Raw genomic sequence first — 20,279 nt, 5'->3', positions numbered from 1 at the left:
TGATCAAATACGAGAAAAAACTTCTTTCTGGTGAGGGTGACAGAGCACTGGAACAGGCTGCCCAGGGAGGTTGTGGAGTCCCCTTCGCTGGAGACGAAATTCCAAGACCTGCCTGGATGCAGTCTGAACTGCCTGAGCAATGTGTTCTAGGCAATCCTGCTTTAGCAGGGGAGTTGGACTAGATGATCTCTAGAGGTCCCTTCCAACTCTGAAAAATTCCATGATTCCGTGATTAAGTATTTTGACTTTCTCTTTTTCTAGTACCTGCATGCAAATGGGATCGTGCACCGTGACTTGAAGCCAGAAAATCTACTCTATGCAACACCAGCACCAGATGCACCACTAAAAATTGGTGAGCAGCACTAAATGCATGCTTCCCTAATTCCCTTGTACGGGTAATATGTGCTAACTGATGTTTACAGTATATACATCTCACCGCCACTTTATTCGAAGTTAACGCTCATACTCAAATGAACAGCATGTTACTTCTTCCGCAGCACAGCTGTGCATGGTGTTTTTAAATCCAATACAAAACCAGATGCTTGCTCAGAGAATTTATTGCCAAAATTGTGCAGAATGTGGCAGAGAATAAAGTGCTCAGGAGGAACAAGAAGGATCATGAGATCAGCATTCAGCTGCGCACACTGCTTCTGTGCCCTTTTTTTTTGTTAAACTGGTACTTTAAGGGGAGAGATTCATTGGCATGAATGTACAAATGTGCAGGTAAGCAGTAGAAAGCAAACTGAGCAAGGCTGACTTCTGTTTTGAAGGCAGATTTGAGGGATAAGAAGAAGTGATTTTCAAAAAGAGCATAGGGAAGCTATCTGAAGCAGAGTCAGCACCATGGGGGGATGAGGAGGGACAAGGTGAGACCAGGCTTTCCTGAACTGGGATGTATTATGCCAGTTCTTTTGGGAATGGTGGCCAGTGGCAAAGGGCATGACCTCCAAAAATGGTGTGTATTCCCAGTTTTTGCTTGAGCAAAGAGTAGCTCTGTGCAACACTCGTGAGCTGTAGGTAACCAGTTTGGAAATACCACCTTGTGCTCCCTTACCAGGGAGCCTGGGAGCGTGGGAGCGTGCCAGGAGTGAGTGTTGCCATGTTTGTCAGGCCAGTGTTCATCGTGGGTTTCAGGAGCCAGATTTCCACGAACTGATGTCAAGGAATGTAATATAAAATTCAAGGAAAGCCTTGCATCTCGGGGTGATGGTATCTTACTTTGCAATTTATCCCAGTTCTTAACTTTCCTGGAAGGGCTCTAAATGTGGTAGTTTAATGCACCACCCAGTGGCCTTGGTTTGAAGGTCAGAGCGGTGTAGGGGCTTCTGAAGTGTTCTCCTAAATGCTGTGATTCTTCATCTTCTGGTTAAGATTATTGCCTTGTTTAAATTAATATCTGATTTACAATGAGTGGCAGTGTTTATAAAAGTATATTTCGGTTTAGATAAATAATAATAGCCATTTAGGTACAAGTGAACCCTAACTGCATTTCTAGAATAAAATATGAACTATTTTTATCCTGCTCTGGCATCAAAACATTCCCTTTTATATTCACTATAACAAACCAAAAATACTTTTATTTTACCTTTTTAAGGCCAGATTGTCATCATCTAAATCGAAATTTGAAGAAGTTTATTCTCAGTGAAAACTAAATGAGATTTCAGTTTTTATGTCTTTTAGAAAATGAGTCATGCAAGTATGACATGTAACGTCATGAAGGCTCTTGCTGTCTGAGTGGTAATTAAGGGTGGCAACACTGTGAAAACACTACTTCTTCTGGCACAACCTCCATGCCCCTGGAAGCCCCCTATCAAAATACTGCTGGGATTTTGTCTTGCAGGGACTGCATACTCTGACCCTTATCCAAGAAATCGCTGATGCACAATTTTTTACCCCAACATTGTTCTGTTAATTTTATTGAATTACTCACAGAGTGAAAACCCACAGAGTGAAAACTGAATATATACCTAAAATGCATTTCTGGATCGCTGCTTGTGTGCCCTTAGGCGTCCTATTGTATTGGCTTTGTGCAGTCTTCAGGATAAAATACAAGCTACATTTCTGTCAAGGAAGAGCCAGGAATACTCATTTGTACTGAGAAATTTTGCTTCTGGATTGCAGTCTGAGTAGATTCTTCAAATTGATTGTCATCTCTGGAAATGACAGTTCATTTAATGCATAAATGTTCATTTAATTACATACACAATGTAAAAAAAAAAAGTTATTTTACAAGGAAGTAAGAACATTAATATTCCTAAACAATCTTAACAGCTGACTTTGGACTTTCCAAGATTGTGGAAGATCAGGTGACCATGAAGACAGTTTGTGGAACTCCAGGTTACTGTGGTACGTTGTTTTATTATTTATAGTGAACTTAGCACTGTACTACACAAGGATGGTAATTTTAATTCCTTTAGTAATTTAGACATTAGGAAATTATATATTTGATGACATTGGGTTAATATTTTTCAGTTGGTGGCCTGTAAGGACACTTTCTACTTGTTTACCTGTGAAAGGTGTGCAGAAAGTTTAGAAACTGTGTTCTGTCTCAGTTGTCCTGTTCTTATGTTTCAGGTTTTTCCAAAATCACAGCTAGTTCTTGCTTCTCAGTCTTGTACATTTTAATAGAATCATAGAATCATAGAATGGCTTAGGTTGGAAGGGATCTTAAAGATTATCTAGTTCCAACCTCCTTGCATGGTCAGGGGCACCCCCCACTAGACCAGGTAAATAGTGTAAGGCATCAAATTTTAATACAAGAAAGCCACCACTGATACTTCAAATTAAAACAAATTTTCATAGAGTTACATTTAGGTAAAAATATGTTCCCTCATTATCATATGGGAGAGTGAGGTTTTGATAAGCAAGTAAAAAAATACAGTACTGGTAACAGTCCATGAATTATTAGGAATGTGCATTTTTTCTCCATTGCTTTGGGAAGAAAATAAGTGAAGCAGAGAGTGAACAGTACAATTACTGTACACATAACATCTGGCAAACAATGCTATAGCTGTGCTGTATGTCAGATATCAGAAATCCGAAGACGATATAACTAAAACCAACGCCCCCAAAAGTCCAAAATCTGAAAACAGAGTTCAAGCGCATAACCTGCCACAGTAGGGAGAAAGCAAGCATACAACTGATCTTGAAAAAAAATAACTGAAAAGATGCTGGGGAGCTCCAGTGGCCATCCCCTCGTGGGTCTGGAGCATTTGGCTCTGCCTGCAGGGTTGCAGCAGGAGCTCATCCTGCTGCAGGAGGGGTCGTGCCCAGCCTGGACATCCCCTCCACACAGCAGACCTTTCCTCAGCAGCAGCGTCCCCAGGTCGGAGGGGACAACATGGGCCTATAGGATGCTCCATCCCTGTGGGGAGCCTCCAGCCTGCCCGGGGGCGGGTGGTCTGTGGAGCAGGGCAGACCCCTGGTGGGTTCTGGCTCAGTTACCCTGTGGTGGTGCCACGCCGTGCAAGGTGGAGCAGCCGGCAGCTGGATGGAGCCTCACAGGCTGCCAGGCAGCTTTCAGCAGGGCATCCCGGGGAACGCTGCCAAGATGCCTTACTGACCGAATGCTTCGCTGCCAGAGCAGGTTCAGCTAGCTCATGGACACATGCAGAAGCTCATCTAGACTCCCATAACCAAAAAATGAGACAGAAATCGTGGAATCATAGAATCATCTAGGTTGGAAAAGACCTTTAAGATCATCAAGTCCAACCATCAAATCTAAATCTCCCCTGGTATAACTTGAGGCCATTTCCTCTTGTCCTGTCACTTGTTACTTGGGAGAAGAGACCAACTCCCACCTTTCTAAAGCCTCCTTTCAGTAGTTGTAGAGAGCAATAAGGTCTCTCCTCAGCCTCCTTTGTTCCAGACTAAATAGCCCCAGTTCCCTCAGCTCCTCGTAGGACTTGTGCTCCAGACCCCTCACCAGCTTTGTTGCCCTTCTCTGGTCTTGCTCCAGCACCTCAATGTTTTTCCTGTAGTGAGGTGCCCAGAACTGGACACAGTATTTGAGGTGGGGCCTCAAATTAAGGAGCAAATGAAGGAGCCCCTCCAGCAAAAGAGGATTGCAGCTGCCTGTGCAGACTTCTTGCCCTTCATTGCAAGGCACTTCCACTTCAGCAAACCTGATAATGGCCAGGGATGCTGGTGATCTCTTTTACACCAGGTCAAGCCTGCTGGGCTTCCCATGGTGGATGCTTACCTCCAGCAGCCACTGTGATCTTGTGGAGAAACCTATTTCTGCCATTCTTGCTGAACTCTAGATCCTGAATGGGCTCTTACAAGAGGCTATGAGTTGCTAGCAGCGTGCTTGGTGATAGACATCTCAGGTAGTTTTGGACAGAGCTGAGCCAAGCCACGTGGAAACTAAAGACTCAGCATTTGCTTTTATAACTGTAGAAGCAAAAGAAAGAGGACATTGGAGAAGATCATAAGATTACTCTGTTACCTCATAGCACAGCTGATAATGCAATTACCTTCATTACGTTCTCTGCCAAGCTCACAAACACATGCCAAGTCTGCTTTAAAGTAGCACTGAATCCAGACTGCTTAGTGTCATAAAACCATACTTCATGCATTAGCTATTAATGTTCTGCTTGTCTTCTCTCATGACAGTTTTACTACAAATGCCATAAAACTGTACTTAATGCTTAGCCCTTTTTATGCCTGTTGTTGTATACTATAAAAATAGGGTTATTCCCATAGAAGAGCCCTCAGCATAGGGATGATTTGGTGTGGAGGGTTGAGGCTGAATGTCTGTGCTGAGAAGAAAGGAGCTTTGTGCCTACAGACATGGACCTGCAATCCTTGCTTTATGACCTGAGTTAACTGACCATGCAGAATTCCTGGTACTTGGAAAATATTCAAGCATTACGTTTCAGAAGTGGAGGAAACCTAGGAGGAATACAGTTGAAATGCCAAATTAAACTATGAATAATTGATAGCCATAGGCTGCCAACTCCCACATCCTGCCCACCCAGCTATCAGCAGCCTCTCCAGAAAGGACATAGCAGCAAAAACCCGTACTGGAGTCTGGATTCTTTGGCATCAAGACATACCAATCTACAGTCCCTGGAACGTGTGAAGTGATGCAGAGGACTGAAAGCGAGAAGATGGTCACAAACAACTTAATTTGCTGAGACATTGTGTTTTCAGTGAACTTAACAAGAAGGGCATACGGGATTTCTGACAGTCGCACATAAAAATAAGCCAGTGCAGAGCAGTGATTCATGGTCAGTCTGTTACAGCCAACATCTAAACTAACAGCAACACATCAATCAAATCCATTCACCAAAAGCAAACTTCTGGAAATATTAATAAGTCATATTTACAAGATGTATAACTGTGTAATTGCAGTCCAGCTAGCAAGACAGACCTGTATATACAAATCTCTGGTCTCCTTTGTGGTCATTTTACAATACTGAGGTGGAAGGAGGAGAAAAGCGAAAGAAGGGCAGAAAGTGTCTTCTGCCTTTATCCTGAGCAAGAAGACATCCCAAAAAACATTGCGTTCTCTAGAAGGCGAAGCGTAATGACCATTAAACAGAAAAACTGTCCTATTTGCTTTAGAACCCCACACTGGCATTAACAAACATGGCAGGGAGAACAGTGGTTCCATCTCCATCTCTTCTCTGAGGCCATTGGCCGCTTTTGCTGTATGCTGTCCTGTTAGCTACAGGTTGGCCGGTGTTAAAATCAGATGGGATGTAGTGTCCCTTCTCAAAAACAGCCCCTCGCTGTTCATCAGTTTACCAAGCAGAAGAATAAGGAGGCAGAGAAGTCTGTGCTTAGACTGGCAAGCATTTGCCCAGCTGCTAGCAGTACCGGCGGTGTGTAGCAAACCTAGTGATTAATGTCCTTTGCCTTCTATATTAATGCTTTGTAAAAAAGCTTGATGTGTTTCCTGCATGGTGAATCCTCCAGGTAAGTTGAAGAAGGCTGAGCCAGCTGCCCGGCAGCCATTAGAAAGTTGCGTATACTCTGATTAAAATCGTGCTTGGGGGACCCTCGCTCCCTCGGGATGTGGCAGCACATTCCTTGGGAGAGCTATCTGCCCAACGGAGACCTCCCAGTGGAGGCTGGGAGCAAAACAGGAGCATGCCGGCAGCCTGAATCAGTCCGGAGGGGCAACCAAAGCTTCAGGCTGAGCAGGGAGCTCTCACACATTTAGGGAAGCCCCAGCCCTTCTTGGCCCTGCTGCTCATGGCTGTGAAAGTGTCATGCGGGGAGGGGAAGAGATGGGTACGTGCTGCAGCGGTGGTGCGCGTAGGTGCGGCAGGTCCCCTGGGCACCAGAAATGTGGCAGCCATCCCAAGTGCATCATAGAGCTGGTGGGCTCGGGGGCTGTGCTGCATCCCATACATCTGATGGGTATTAATACAGATACAAGGGCTGCTGAGAAGGGCTACTCATACGTGGCTTAGCCACGTCTTTTTAATTATTTTTTTCCAAATTAGTTGGGTATTTTTGTCTGTGTCTGAAAGGCGAGGGGAGGGAAGGGTCTTGCCTCCCCGGTATCAAGCCCTTCCATTTCCTCCTCTAGAGACGTGGCGTTTTCATCCTGCCACCTCAGGAGCTTTGCCGGGGAGTTTTGCCCCGTGGGAGGCAAACCTCCAGGGTGCGTGGAGCTACGAGCTCTGGGGCTGCGGGGCCAGGGTTGCTTGAAGGTAGGCACGTCGCAGTTTGAGTGTGCAACCCTGTGCGTTTTCAGTCACACACAACAGCAAGAGATGACTGTCTGAGGGGTACAGCGGTCTGCTCAGCTTTCCTCGAGGTCTGTCTGTCAGCTGCTTGGGCAGAGGTTAACTCCTCTTTACCGTGTCCCCTGAGACTGCCTGTATTTTCCACCTGCTCTGCGCTATAGCAAAAGCAGCTGCCTGGAATGCTCTTGTCTTTCCTTAAAACAAAATACCAAAAATAAAGCCCAAATAAAGTACCAAGAAAATAAGTAAAACACTGAAGTAGGCGTAGCACCTCCTTTGTCACATTGCAGCTCCAGTGCTGCTGCATCTTCCTGTGCTTCCTTTCACAAACCTAAAAAGCGATTTGAAGCCAAAGTCTGCTTTTTCGTTTTATTCTGGCTGTGCTTGGACACAACTTCTGTTGCTTTATACTCAGTGAAGGGAATCATTTGCCTAATTTGCTTAATTAAAGACTTAAAGGAGCAGGCCCTAACTTTTTAACAGACACTTACGAGTGTGCACGGAGTTTAAACTGACTTTGTGACTGTTACTTCTGCATTCAACTTTCATCTTATTGACCAGTGTTTTATCATTTGCAGCACCAGAGATACTACGGGGATGTGCCTACGGGCCTGAGGTGGACATGTGGTCTCTGGGGATTATCACCTACATCCTGTAAGTGCAGACAGTACCACAGAGTGGTTAGTTTGTGAGCACCTGCAGGTTTTTATGACATTATGAGCTGTGCCGTTGGAAAACATGAGATCCCAAACTTTAATTATGATATTCCCAATCTTATTTAAGTAAGTCAAATCCTAGAGCATGGCAAAACAGTCAGGTTATATGTGTGATAAATGCAACACTTCTTCCTGAACAGCAGCAAGGTCTGTGCAGAATTGTGCTATTAACGTGAATGAATAGCAGCGAAGTTGCTGAAAGCAAAAATGCAGGCATAGGAGCATCAGAAAGCATCATATGGCTTTTTTCTCAGTCACACAAACTCTGAGGTATACTATGATCCTAAGTAGCTTTTCAGCTCCAGAAGGAGAAGTCAAGGTGCTTGCAGTAGTTTCACAGTGCCTGTGAACATTCCCAAATGCAGCTGCCCCTTCTGTGTCAGTCACAGACAGCACATCAGTCTTGGTGTCTCACAGCATCTCAAGCCAGGGAACTGCCTGGACTCTGTCTGCAAATCAGTCCAATGGGTTAAATGATTCCTGTTGAAGAGTTCCACTTCCTACAGGGTAACCAGAGACACTGTTGACAGCGGGGGTGTGAGTGATGCTGGCCATACATATTTCACACAGTTGAAGTTGCAACTATTGACCAAAATTTTCACACAGTTGTGTTTAAAGGTAGGCACTTGTGCCTGCATCTTAGTATGGCTAGTCCTAATTCAACTGGTAAGCATTGTAATTATTTTTTTGTATCAATGGAATCTTCCAAAGGAAGATTAGTGAGAAGGGAAAATTGTATCTGATGTATTGACACTTCTCTTTATGGGAGAATAAATAACTTCATTTATTCCCTTGGCAACAACAATGCTAAGCTGGCTTGTGTAGTTGTACACGATAGAGGCAGGATGCTTTTTATGGGAAGAAAACGGGATTTTACACGTACACATTAAAGATAAGGAGGACTTTGTACATCTGGACCATTTTCTTTCTGCTTCTAGGACTCATTAACTGTGTCCAGCAAGCACAGTGTATAATAATGCAATTATTTTCTGTATGTCTTTTGCAAAGAAAGAATTATATTTTCTAGAGTTTATAGTAAAAGTACAGTCTGATGGAAATACCAGAAAATATCTTTTGTTCTGTAGATACGCTTCAAATAAGTCACAGCTCTCTTTTCGGGTGCCCATAAATAATAGGCCACAATATTCCTATTTACCATTTTGTTATCTGCTCCTTTTAAAATGTGAACCTTTGTCTCAAGGCCTGGTCCAAGTCTGTAGAAGATCAGATGTTGCCTGCCAGGTGATCATTTCTTGTCAGTTCAAGTGGTCCCTGCGAGGCAGGAAGGTGTGAAATTTGCCATCAGGGTTGCCCCTGAAATTGGAGAGGTGCTATGGGCTTGCCTAGTTTTTCAACGATTGAGGGATAGCTGTTGTACTTCAGACTGAGTGCCTTCCTTGCTTGCAAGCAGAACTTGAACACAGAACTTGCTTTCAAGTGTAGGCAAGCTCCAAGCAAGAATGTACAGCAAATTCCTCTTTGAATATATGGAGTGGCATTTGCTATAAGCAGCCTTTCATACCTTCCAGCTGTTCAGGAGATGCTCCCAAGCCACATTAAGCCTCTGCACTGGTGTAACCACAAGCATGAGAGCTTCTGGTCTGGATGGGACACCACAAGTACAGATACTCCTCTACTTCTTCCTCTGTCCTTCCTCTCCTCCTCCCCTCTTGAAATGCAATTTGACCTACAGGAACAAGCCAGGCAAAAAGGGTGCTAGTCGAATCCACTTGGCCATGTCTTCCATTTAGCTTTAATGATATTCCACATTTAAAACTCTTCTATTGAGTCTAAAGCTTTGTAGAACATTTCTGATGGGTTAGAAACTGAGACCGGAAAGGTACAGGTACAGTAACTAGTCCATTAATCCTGCAGCCTAAAGGATGGTGTTGCATGTCTTCAGTCTCATAGTTTACTAGAGGAAATGCACATATGTACAGTCAAAAAAATGCATTGCTGCATGTGCCTCCAAAATAGAGTGGATGTAAGAGTTAACTACCATGCTACAGAAGATGTGCATAAAACTGTGTGTTCTCACCAATACAAAGTGGACTTACCACGTGATTAAGAAAAACTTTGACACATATTTTAATGGAGCTCTTATTCCTGAGGCAAATTATATTAAGACTTATTGATGATAACTGTCATAATTCCAGGGAAGCCACATTTACCGTTTTAACAGCAAAGACGACCGGTCCTTTTGCATTCCTGCAGCAGGTTAGAAATGCTGCTGCACGTCTGAGATGCAGATAGGGGTCAACAAATAACAGAGGCTTTGCCTGTAGTCAAAATTGCATGGATTTAGTTACAGGTGTTTTTTTCCTAACTTACTTAAAAGGGGACAAAACACTGTCTGGCCATTTCTAATTGATTTTGAAGCTGTTTACACTGATTTTTCTTTGTTTGGTAGGTAATTGATCTGAAATGGATCAGCATAGTAAAATGAAATTTCATAATAAAATGAAATCAAGAGCAGCCATGCTGGGTCTTACCCTGGTTTATCTAATTTGAAATCACACCTCTGGTTTTATTCATCTAATTTGGCATGTAGCAAAATATCTGTCTGCTGAAAAGGAAATTTTTTTTTTTTAGGTAGAAGCGTATCCATAGAAATTGTTAATAAGACAACAATAGGTGACTGTAGTGAGTTACAATGAAAATATTTTCAGGAGTAAATAGAGAATCACTTCGAAGTCTTCCAACACACTCACAGCAAGCGTTAAGCATGGTCTCACTGTATGGCGTCAGTGACCTGGTATGCAGAAGCCAGTTTTGGCTGAACCAGTTAGTGGCCCAACAGCCCTGCTCAGCAAAGGTGCTCCATGTGGATTGGTCCAACCTGAAGAAAGCTCAGAAATGGTGGTGGGAGAAGCAGGCAAATGCGGGGGGAGCAGCAGAAGGACTGTGACCTCTCCCACCTACTGAAGCACATGGTATTTGGAGGCTGGATCCATGTGTTTTTAATTCATCTCTGCCAGACTTGGAAGTCACTAACGTGCCCAGAATGTGCTTACAGTGGAGGTTTTCTCCTCTTCAGTAGTGCGAAGTGATGCAGCTGTTCCACCCGCGGCTACACACCACTCCCCAAACCACATTTCTTCCTTGAACATCTGTCTCCTTTTTCAGGACAGTAAGCACACTGATTGGGTTTAAAAACATAAAACCAAGTTAAAACGTAAGGTTAAATTTTCTAGATTTGTTGCTGACTTCTTTATGGTCTGCTGCTGTTTTCTCGTCATCATCTCGTTGCTTGTTGCATTTTCTGGAGGCAGAGTAGCAGATAGACTTTCTGTTTAGCACGGAATGCTTATTGGTTGAATAGGAAATTCACTTCAGAACATCTGATTATGTGTGCAGGCATGATTAAAGTGCAATGAAGCAACAAAAAAGGACATTATATAAATGGAAAACACTTCTATGAGTTTGCGTTCCCCAGGGCAGGGTGTGGATCCATGTTACTCAATATATTCATAAATGCAGTCATTAATGAGATTTCAAAATTCTTGATAATATGTAGGTTACCTAAGTGAAGATGAGGGCTGATTATTAAAACCTGGTGAAGATTTTTACGTTTTGTGGGTGATATGATGAAAGAATGTACAGTGAGGAACATAACCAAAAAACAGTCCTAATTGGAAATATAAAAACTTCTGACTTCACAGATGAAATGTGGTTCCTCAGCTAATTCCTATCCCTCAGAAAAGACTTACAGGGATTCAGATAATTGATCCATGAAAATGTTAACTCTGTGCTTGTAAATAATCCAAAAAAAGCAGATCCAGGGTCAGGAATTGTTAGCAAAGAAATGGAGATTAACATAGCAGACATCATTACGCTAATTTGCAACTCCATGGTGTGCCCACACTGAATGGTGTTTGCACCCACTTCAAAAAGGCACACAGCTGGAGGAAACTCACAGAGAGCAGGGATGAGCAAAGGTTTCAGGCTGAGGAATGACTAACAGCGCAAGGGACTTCGGCCTGAGACCAGCAGAGCAAAGAGCTGATAGAAAATATTTATTGGCATGTAGAATTTAAACATTCTTACAGTTACACATTTTTCTCTGCTCTGTAGAATTAGGAGTTTGTAAGTACGTCCAGGTCTGGTTTCCCAAAGTGGTGCACAAGACACAAAGTAAGGAAAGATAATACCAGGAACTGTTTGTAACAACCCAAGACTAATTAATTTTTGATAAATTTATTTCTTTTTTATCCTTGCAGACTTTGTGGCTTTGAACCATTTTATGATGAAAGGGGAGATCAGTACATGTTTAAGAGAATCCTGAACTGTGAATATGACTTTGTGTCCCCCTGGTGGGATGATGTCTCTCTGAATGCCAAGGATTTAGTAAGTAAAGCAAAAATGAGACTGAGGTATCTTTGCTGGTATGTATTTGGCTAGTGTCATTTCCGCTGAGAAAGAGAGTCCATGTTGGTGTGGGGAAAGAATAATTGGTTAAGTGATTGTTCATATGGCTCATTGCTTTTCTTTTTATTATCCCTGGTATATTATGGTCCTGTATAAATATCTCCTGTTAGTCCAGTGCTGTAATTTTGCACTCAGAACCATGGATGTTCAGGTCCTTCTGTGAAATAAGCTGTCACAGTGTTCATGTGTGCTTGCCTTTCATGAGAATTCTGAGGTGTTTCACCATTCCTCTTTACAGGGCAACCACCTTCAGGGGAACATAGAAACAAGCCTTTTATTTTTGTGCAGTGTTCAAGTCTGAACTTTGGAGGAAGAATGTAAAAAGCAGTGAACCCCATGACCCCCCACCCCACTTTTGCTGACGTCCCTTTTCTGTCTGTTTAAGATTTTCTCAGTAGAGGAGTAAGGACTCATTACTTTTAAATACAGTCCATTAGCAAAATGCAAGGGCTGGCATGCTGTCTATCTGAATTGTTTTCTTTTATTACGAGATAAAGTAAATTGGATCCAGGAGATATTGATCTGAAAATATAGTTATGCTTGTGTTTGATTTTTAGTCAACAATAACTTGCAAGAAGGAAGGACTGCAGAAATTCAAAGTACTTTTTTGTTGTTGTATTAGATGTGGTGTTTTTCTAAGGTCAAAAAAATATCATTTACTGCCTTGTGTCATCAAAACCAAGATAAACAGCAGCCCGCAGCAAAGCTGCTGATTTATTGTAGACAGCTTTGGTCCAGACTGGTCCCTGACTTCTTGCTACAGTAAAGATCAGAGTTTCAGGCTTGAACACTGTATAGCAAGTTGTAAATAAGGATGAAGCCCATGGCTCTCAAAACCCATGCTGTGTGCAGTTCTGGGGTGTTCAGTTGAAGTGGTTTGCTGAACTTGACCTCTTCTGTGGACACACAGCCAGTGTTCATCACGATGCCTGTTCTCATGCACTCACTTCAGGGCACCGTCTTTCTTTACTAGCTCTTTGTAGGGAAATCTGAGAGACCCCTAAAGTGAGTCCTCCCCTCACACTTGGACACATAGCAGTGGTGGATCCCTGTGCTCCACCGTCTGCAGTCAGGAAAGTTGCATAAGTGTGACTCTGCTGAGTACCATTTGTGTACTTCTTTACTCCATCTTCACCTTCCTTTTTTTTTTTTTTTTTTTTTAAACACCCCTTGTCCAGAGAAACAGCAAAACCCATGAAATCCAGCTTGACTGGACACACTTTGTGCCCAGCAGTTTGTACCACCTCTACTCCCAGGGGTATCTCTGCAGTGCTTTGTTCCCAGAAATGTCCCACTGTTGTGTTTGGAGAGATGCAGCTCCCCTGGTCTCAGTATCAGAAACAATGGCGTAAACAGCATCAGTTTCAGAGTGGGCTAAGAGAGAAATACTTGTACAATAATTTTTTGTTCATGTGTACATGAGGTTTTACCGTGACTGAAAGAAAAATTTCATTTGTGATATACCTGGCAGTGACTGCATGGTACAAGTCTGCATGAGTCACATACTAGAATTTAAACTTTCTAATCCAAATTAAACGTTGTTCAAATCCAGAAGTGGGGATACTGCTAAAAGAACTGCCTGGCTGCTGGTAGTTTGAGAATCTCTTACAGTTTATGTGGCAATTCAGACATACAACAGCCTATGGTGGATACGGGCCAGGAGCATTGGTACATACTCTTAAAAATGTCGGTAACCATGGATTATTCTTCTCTCTTCCCTCTTAGTGGTTTTCCAATTCAGATATTATTTATGGAGGACCAGGAAATGCCAGAAACAAAATACATGCAAAGACCTGAATGCAAATTCTTGTTGGTTTCTTAGAATGTGTTTCACTAAGATGTTTCCCAAAAATGCAAAGCCCAGTAAATGTAAATGAAGAATAGGGTTAACATTCCTCTGTATTTCTTCCCTCTGATGCAGGTTAAAAAGTTGATTGTTTTAGACCCCAAGAAACGCCTCACCACTCTACAGGCTTTGCAGCACCCATGGGTCACAGGGAAGGCAGCAAACTTTGCACATATGGACAATGCACAAAAGAAACTTCAAGAATTCAATGCCCGGCGTAAACTTAAGGCAAGTCTCTGTAGATAGTCTCAGTTTTGGCCATGAAAGCATGCAACTAAAGTAGTAGCCTTACAGAAACCTTGGACACTTTTCAGGACAACCTTCCATAGTGGTATGGAAGCTTTTTATTTAAGATGACTGATGAAGATGAAGAAGTTGAAGCTGATTTAGTTGATGTTTGCAGCCAGACAGATAAAAATGTGTGAGACTAATTGAAAACTCTATCTACACAGACAGAACTGCTGAGAATGTACACAGCTTTCACAAATTCCTTTCCTTCCTTCCTTCCTTCCTTCCTTCCTTCCTTCCTTCCTTCCTTCCTTCCTTCCTTCCTTCCTTCCTTCCTTCCTTCCTTCCTTCCTTCCTTCCTTCCTTCCTTCCTTCCTTCCTTCCTTCCTTCCTTCCTCCCTTCCTCCCTCCCTCCCTTCCTCCCTCCCTCCCTTCCTTCCTTCCTCCCTCCCTTCCTCCCTCCCTTCCTCCCTCCCTTCCTCCCTCCCTTCCTTCCTTCCTTCCTTCCTTCCTTCCTTCCTTCCTTCCTTCCTTCCTTCCTTCCTTCCTTCCTTCCTTCCTTCCTTCCTTCCTTCCTTCCTTCCTTCCTTCCTTCCTTCCTTCCTTCCTTCCTCCCTCCCTCCCTCCCTCCCTCCCTTCCTTCCTCCCTCCCTCCCTCCCTTCCTCCCTTCCTCCCTTCCTTCCTTCCTTCCTTTCTTCCTCCCTCCCTCCCTTCCTTCCTCCCTCCCTCCCTTCCTTCCTTCCTTCCTTCCTTCCTTCCTTCCTTCCTTCCTTCCTTCCTTCCTTCCTTCCTTCCTTCCTTCCTTCCTTCCTTCCTTCCTTCCTTCCTTCCTTCCTTCTTTCCTTCCTCCCTTCCTCCCTTCCTTCCTTCCCTTCCTCCTTCCTTCTTTGCTTCTGTCCATCGGTCTGTCCTGTACTGCTTGCACATCCGTAGAGTACTGACCAGAAGGAACAAAATTCCAAGTGGTTTCTTCATGAACATCCAGAAATCTGGAAGATATTTAATCTACTATAGCACATTTTGATCTCTAAGTCACCCTCAGTTTCTGTACATATCAATACAAAGCAGGAGCTTAAGCCATACCTTTGTATGATCTGGAGTCAGCATTTCAGACGTGTAGGTCCATAAAATGGATGGGTTGAGATTACTAGGCCCAGAACATGCATTTCCAAGTACCTCTGAGAGCAAATGGGCAATACCATTCTTTGTCTAGAAGTTAAACGCTGCAAGGCAGGAGTGCAGGTGGGACCTGTGCAGAAAATAACAGTAGGTTTTGAGTCACCAGTATGCTCCTTTACCATCTAGTCTACATATCTACCATAGGAAGAAGCAGGGAAATATTTTTAGCTGCAAATAGCAGCCAGATGGGCATCTAACTGACGTAACATTGGGAAACTTTCTTCTCCCCTGATCCCTTCTTCAGTTGTTAAAGATTTGTGTCTGCTTGGGAGAGACTTCCAGGGATATTTCAGCACAGAAATTATTACCAACAGCTACAGTGAAGCTGCCCTTGTAGCCCTGGGGAATAAGAGTAAAAATCATCTTGTCCAAGAGCTTTACAATGCCCATGCAAAACCAGCTTCACAAACAATGACCCTTAAACTTGTTTTTGCTCATTTTTTTCAGTGTTTTTAGGGAACTGCGACAGAGAATCTCCACAGGGCAAAGGAAAAAGTTTTGTCATTTACAAAAGTCTCAGACTGCGTAGATACAATTCACAGTGATGCTTTGCCCTCGCAGAACTGACTAAACACATCTGTTAGCATTGTTTTACACATATATGTGTATAAAATGAACCATAAATTTTTAGACAATTCCAGTCCAAAAAATAAGAACAAAGTAAAAAAACAGGTAGTGAATACATGCTTTAGTTGTTGTTTCGTTAGTAAGAATAAAATTATCCTCTTTCCCAAAATACAAATCCATCAGCAGGCTTTCTTTACATAAAGACATATTTTTATACAGTAACTCTAAAGCTCTCAGTCATGATTTGTTTTTTCATAGATTGTGCTGAAGTTGTTTCATAAATATCCACATGGCTAGTGAGAGTAAATTACATTAAAAGTATCTTTATATGTTATAATATCACTGAGTGGCCTGTTCTGTTTGTAATCTATTGTCCAAAGTTCTCTCACCACTAATGTGGATGTCTGATTTTTCCTTTAAGAGGTCTAGACTCTCACTTCCAAAATTATTCCCACTTTTATTGGCTCATGCCTCGTACTTTGACTTCATATTCTATATTAGCTGTTTTTTCATTAGCATCATCCTTTTTCCTTTCCTTTCCTTTCCTTTCCTTTCCTTTCCTTTCCTTTCCTTTCCTTTCCTTTCCTTTCCTTTCCTTTCCTTTCCTTTCCTTTCCTTTCCTTTCCTTTCCTCTCCTCTCCTCTCCTCTCCTCTCCTCTCCTCTCCTCTCCTCTCCTCTCCTCTCCTCTCCTCTCCTCTCCTCTCCTCTCCTCTCCTCTCCTCTCCTCTCCTCTCCTCTCCTCTCCTCTCCTCTCCTCTCCTCTCCTCTCCTCTCCTCCTTCATGGCTACCTCTCCAAACCATCCACAAAACTTGCTATACTCCTCATCCCTTCCTGCAGACCTGCTTTTTCCATGATGCCTAAGCAAAAAGCTAGTCAAGTAAAAAAAAGCTACAGAGATTAGTATTTCTTTTCCTCACCTCTGTATGTTTGGTTTTTCAGGCAATAAAACTCTTCAAGGCAAAGGCTAAGATAACCATCTTGATGCATGTCTTCATTTTGTGACATTTTATGTGATACGAGAGCCTATCCCCAATGTGTATTTACGTATATACATAAGAAGTTGCCCGTATGCTCTGCACCATTGTGCATGGCATATCCAATAGTGCAGTGGTGATAAATATTGTTTCCTTTTGTGAACTTTTCATGGAATAATCAGTGATAATACTGTTATTATTATGACAGAAGATAACTTACTTCTACTAACTTCAACACAGGAGATCTGAAAGAGTTTCTAAACTTTATGAAAAAAAAATCTGTTCATGTTGGCCAACTTGTAACCTTGTGAAAGCAGACATTTTAAACCTCAATAAGATATTTCAGGTGGCCGCCTAAATCTGTCCAGGCCCATGCAGGTATCTGAATGTGACATTACCATGAAGACTAAATGCAGTTACGTTCCCTAACAGGACGATGCTAAGGCTGCAGTGCTGACAGACCGTGTCCTTTAAGGAATGTTTGCTTGATCCTCTCTTTCTCAGGCTGCAGTAAAAGCTGTGGTGGCGTCAACTCGCCTTGGCAGCGCCAGCGGTCACAGCACGCACGACAGCAACAAGCCCAGCCATAACCCATCGCCTGTCCATGACGGCAAACCCGAAGAGAAACCCACTCAGGAAGCAGAAGCAGCTCCAGAAGAAATGTCTTAAGTCAACGTGCTTCCTTGTTTCAGCTGAGACCCATCATTTCATACACCAGCTAACTTGTCATTCAGCAAGAGAGATTCGTAAGCTTGGCCTCTCTGGTTCTGCTTTGGGGTGCCAAATGCACTGGCTGGTGATCCTACCTTCAATGCATGTGACTGCTTATGAAAATAGTAAACTGTTCCATAAGGCATGTCATGGAAACAGTGTTATTTGCAGTAATACCGGCAGGTGAAAACATGGGGATAAATAACTACCTACCATAATGCATATGCTTTATATACATCTATCCAGTGTTTCTAGATGGCATTTGAAACAAAATACTATTTAATTTGGTTTTATGGAAGTAGGTGTCTTCTGTATGTCGTGAGTTTCTTTGAACTGATTCCTTCCAGATTCATAGCGCTGCAGCAGACGAAATGGAAGGAAATACCAAGCCAATGCTTTTAAAACTGATGTACGAAATAATGCTTTTTATCTGTAAAACTCAAAAAGTATTTGGGGATTTATATGCAAAAAACATTCCACTACTTCTGGGAAGAAATTGAAATGTTAGTTCAACTAGGCATGAAAATGTACATTCCTCAAGCTTGTGTTGAGAATGCCTTATTCTGACTTCTCCTGTTTATATACAGTATTTTAATGACAACCAAAATCACTCGGATTTCTGCCATTTCATTCTCTAGTAAAGTGTTAGCAAACCAAAATGATAGACTAAAAGAAGGTTAGAGTAGATGCAAATTTTTGAAATACCATTATATTTATTCATTAATTTCTAAACTGTGCAGCTAGAAGATGTTTTTATAGGGCCTAAGGGAATAATCTGCAGTTTTACAAGTTGTAAATGCTTGAAGGAAGCTATTCCACAACTTAATGATTTTGCTCTGGGGAAACACTCTTATACAAGGTCTGGTAGCAAGTAGTGTAATCTAGTTGCTTCCCAGATAGTTTAACCTCATGAGTAACCAGTTTCCACTTGTCACCGTAATTAGTCCAGATGTTCCTAACAAAGGACCCCTCCTGTACAGTGATCCACCAGCACAGATCTTGCATCCACTCAGAGCTCCTGTGTCTTAAGTTAAAAGCTGTGTGCATGGATCAGCTTGCAAAATTAGGATCAGGCGCTTCACCTATCTTAATTTTTTTGTTGAATGTAATCGATAGGAATTGAAAAATTTACATGCATCAGTGTGTCTGACCATTTACATTTGTTTGTTGTCACTTTGATAGCACGTGAATTTCGTAATGTTATTGATATATTACAGAAATGGCAAAAAGAACCTGATGTACAATAATGTCGTTTGTGTTTGTTAAACTTTTGAATACTGATAGTTACCTAAGACCCTAATACACTCAACATTCCTCTATTGCTTTAATTGTTTTTATGTTAAGTTAGGCCTTGCACAACTTGCCTTGAAAAAATACATCAGCTACTGAAAAAACAAGTCATTAATAAAATATTCAGTAGCTACATTTCCTGGTTAAATTAAAAGGTAATACAATGTTATTCGTATGGTAGGTTTGATAAATAAAATGTAATCTAGATTAATATAAAAAGGAAGATTAAAGATACTGTCTTTACTAGGTGAGAATGCATGCTAATGAATGTACTGTACTTGAGATTTTTTATCCATTTCTTATAACTCTTTGAACTTGTACAAAAAGGTTTGCTAATTAAGCGTGGCTGAAATTGGAAGTACGTGCATCTGTCCTTTTCCCAGGTGACACTCTTTGAGGTCAGCTGAAACAGCTGGTGGGGGCATGGCAGCTGTGAACAGGCCAACAAGACACTTATTGCAGATTTTCCCTTGAAAACAAGTACAGTAAGACTGACCACTTGGAGAAGGTGACAGGTGCACCCACCTGTCTCACTTTTCACTGTCTCTTTATCTCCTGCAAGGAGACTGCAGGACGAATGCATTTCTCAGCCACAGGTCGCCTCTCCTGGTTATATAGTGGTGAAGCCATCCAAGTTTGGTCGGGGGGAGGTTTGATGGGAGAGGCTGGATTTCTGTAACCTTCCCTCCTTCATTTGGGGTAGTCGCGTCTCATCTGCGGGAGGGGAGCCGGCTGCACAGTCATTGCGCACCTGTGAGTGCTTGAGCAGAAGCACCTTCTTCTGAGGCACAGTTTGTTGAGCTGAAAAGTAGTCCCAGATGATTCTTAAAGTTATTCTTTGCTAAATTATACCATAGCGTATCATAAATATGAACTGATGCCGTGCAACTGGAGATCTCTCTGTGACCGCACAATCTCAGAGGCAGCTCTGTCTTGTGCATAAAGGCTCTGGGCTTCTGTTGGTTTTGCTTAGTTTTCTTCTATTATGCTCGATATGAAACAATCAGGATGTCTGTGCTAAATGAATTAGCAATACTCAGTAAAGGAGTATTCTGTCTTATGTCTGACAGTACTACACACAAGGAAGAGCAGCGCTGGGGTGTATGCATGTAACTGAAGAAAGGAGTGTTACGTGCATCATTTTTCTCTGAAAAATCACGTCCTAATGACATCTGCTGTAATTCAGACTTGGGAGTACAACACCAGTGTCTCTCTGTGGCTGAAAACTATGAACACACCCCAAAACTACTGGAGGTGGACCGGTTCCACATCTGTGGTTATAAACTAAGTAGAAAATTGCTGATGCTCTTTTCTGTTGAAATCCTAAGCTTTAAGTTTTTAAAATCTTCAACATATTAGTAAAATCCTTCAAGTACAAAAGGGGGAACCTTTCCATCTTTTTGAAGCGTTCGAACTTGGCAAAGTTTTTCCTTCAGAGGCAGATTGTAGTATTAGCCAATTAAAATCTAATATTTATGAGCTAGGCTGAGGATCTGATGGCTGTTAAATGGCTAACAATGCCCTGCCTTTGCACAACAACAGGTTTTTTTACAAGTTTTGAAAAACTTACTCCAGCACAGAGCAGATTTCCTGTCATTTCAAGAACTCTTGCTAGCGATTTTGCGGATGACACGG

The 20,279-nt window shown here is 42.3% G+C and overlaps 1 protein-coding gene across 1 annotated transcript in view; it reads left to right on the top strand.

Annotated features, from left to right (window-relative positions):
• CAMK4 (calcium/calmodulin dependent protein kinase IV) overlaps positions 1-19,002 on the top strand; it is a 171,551-nt gene extending 152,549 nt beyond the window's left edge. Inside the window, exons 6-11 of the mRNA XM_063321431.1 lie at positions 262-352; positions 2,272-2,346; positions 7,280-7,355; positions 11,638-11,764; positions 13,767-13,919; positions 17,148-19,002. Of these exons, the coding sequence (XP_063177501.1) occupies positions 262-352; positions 2,272-2,346; positions 7,280-7,355; positions 11,638-11,764; positions 13,767-13,919; positions 17,148-17,312 (687 nt within the window). The 3' untranslated portion in view covers positions 17,313-19,002. The remainder of the gene's footprint in view (positions 1-261; positions 353-2,271; positions 2,347-7,279; positions 7,356-11,637; positions 11,765-13,766; positions 13,920-17,147) is intronic.
• The last annotated feature ends 1,277 nt before the right edge of the window (positions 19,003-20,279 follow it).

Source organism: Chroicocephalus ridibundus, chromosome Z (assembly GCF_963924245.1).
Source record: "Chroicocephalus ridibundus chromosome Z, bChrRid1.1, whole genome shotgun sequence".
Taxonomy (NCBI): domain Eukaryota; kingdom Metazoa; phylum Chordata; class Aves; order Charadriiformes; family Laridae; genus Chroicocephalus; species Chroicocephalus ridibundus.
The sequence above is the reverse complement of the archived record's forward strand: the minus strand, read 5'-3'. Positions and strand labels throughout refer to the sequence as shown.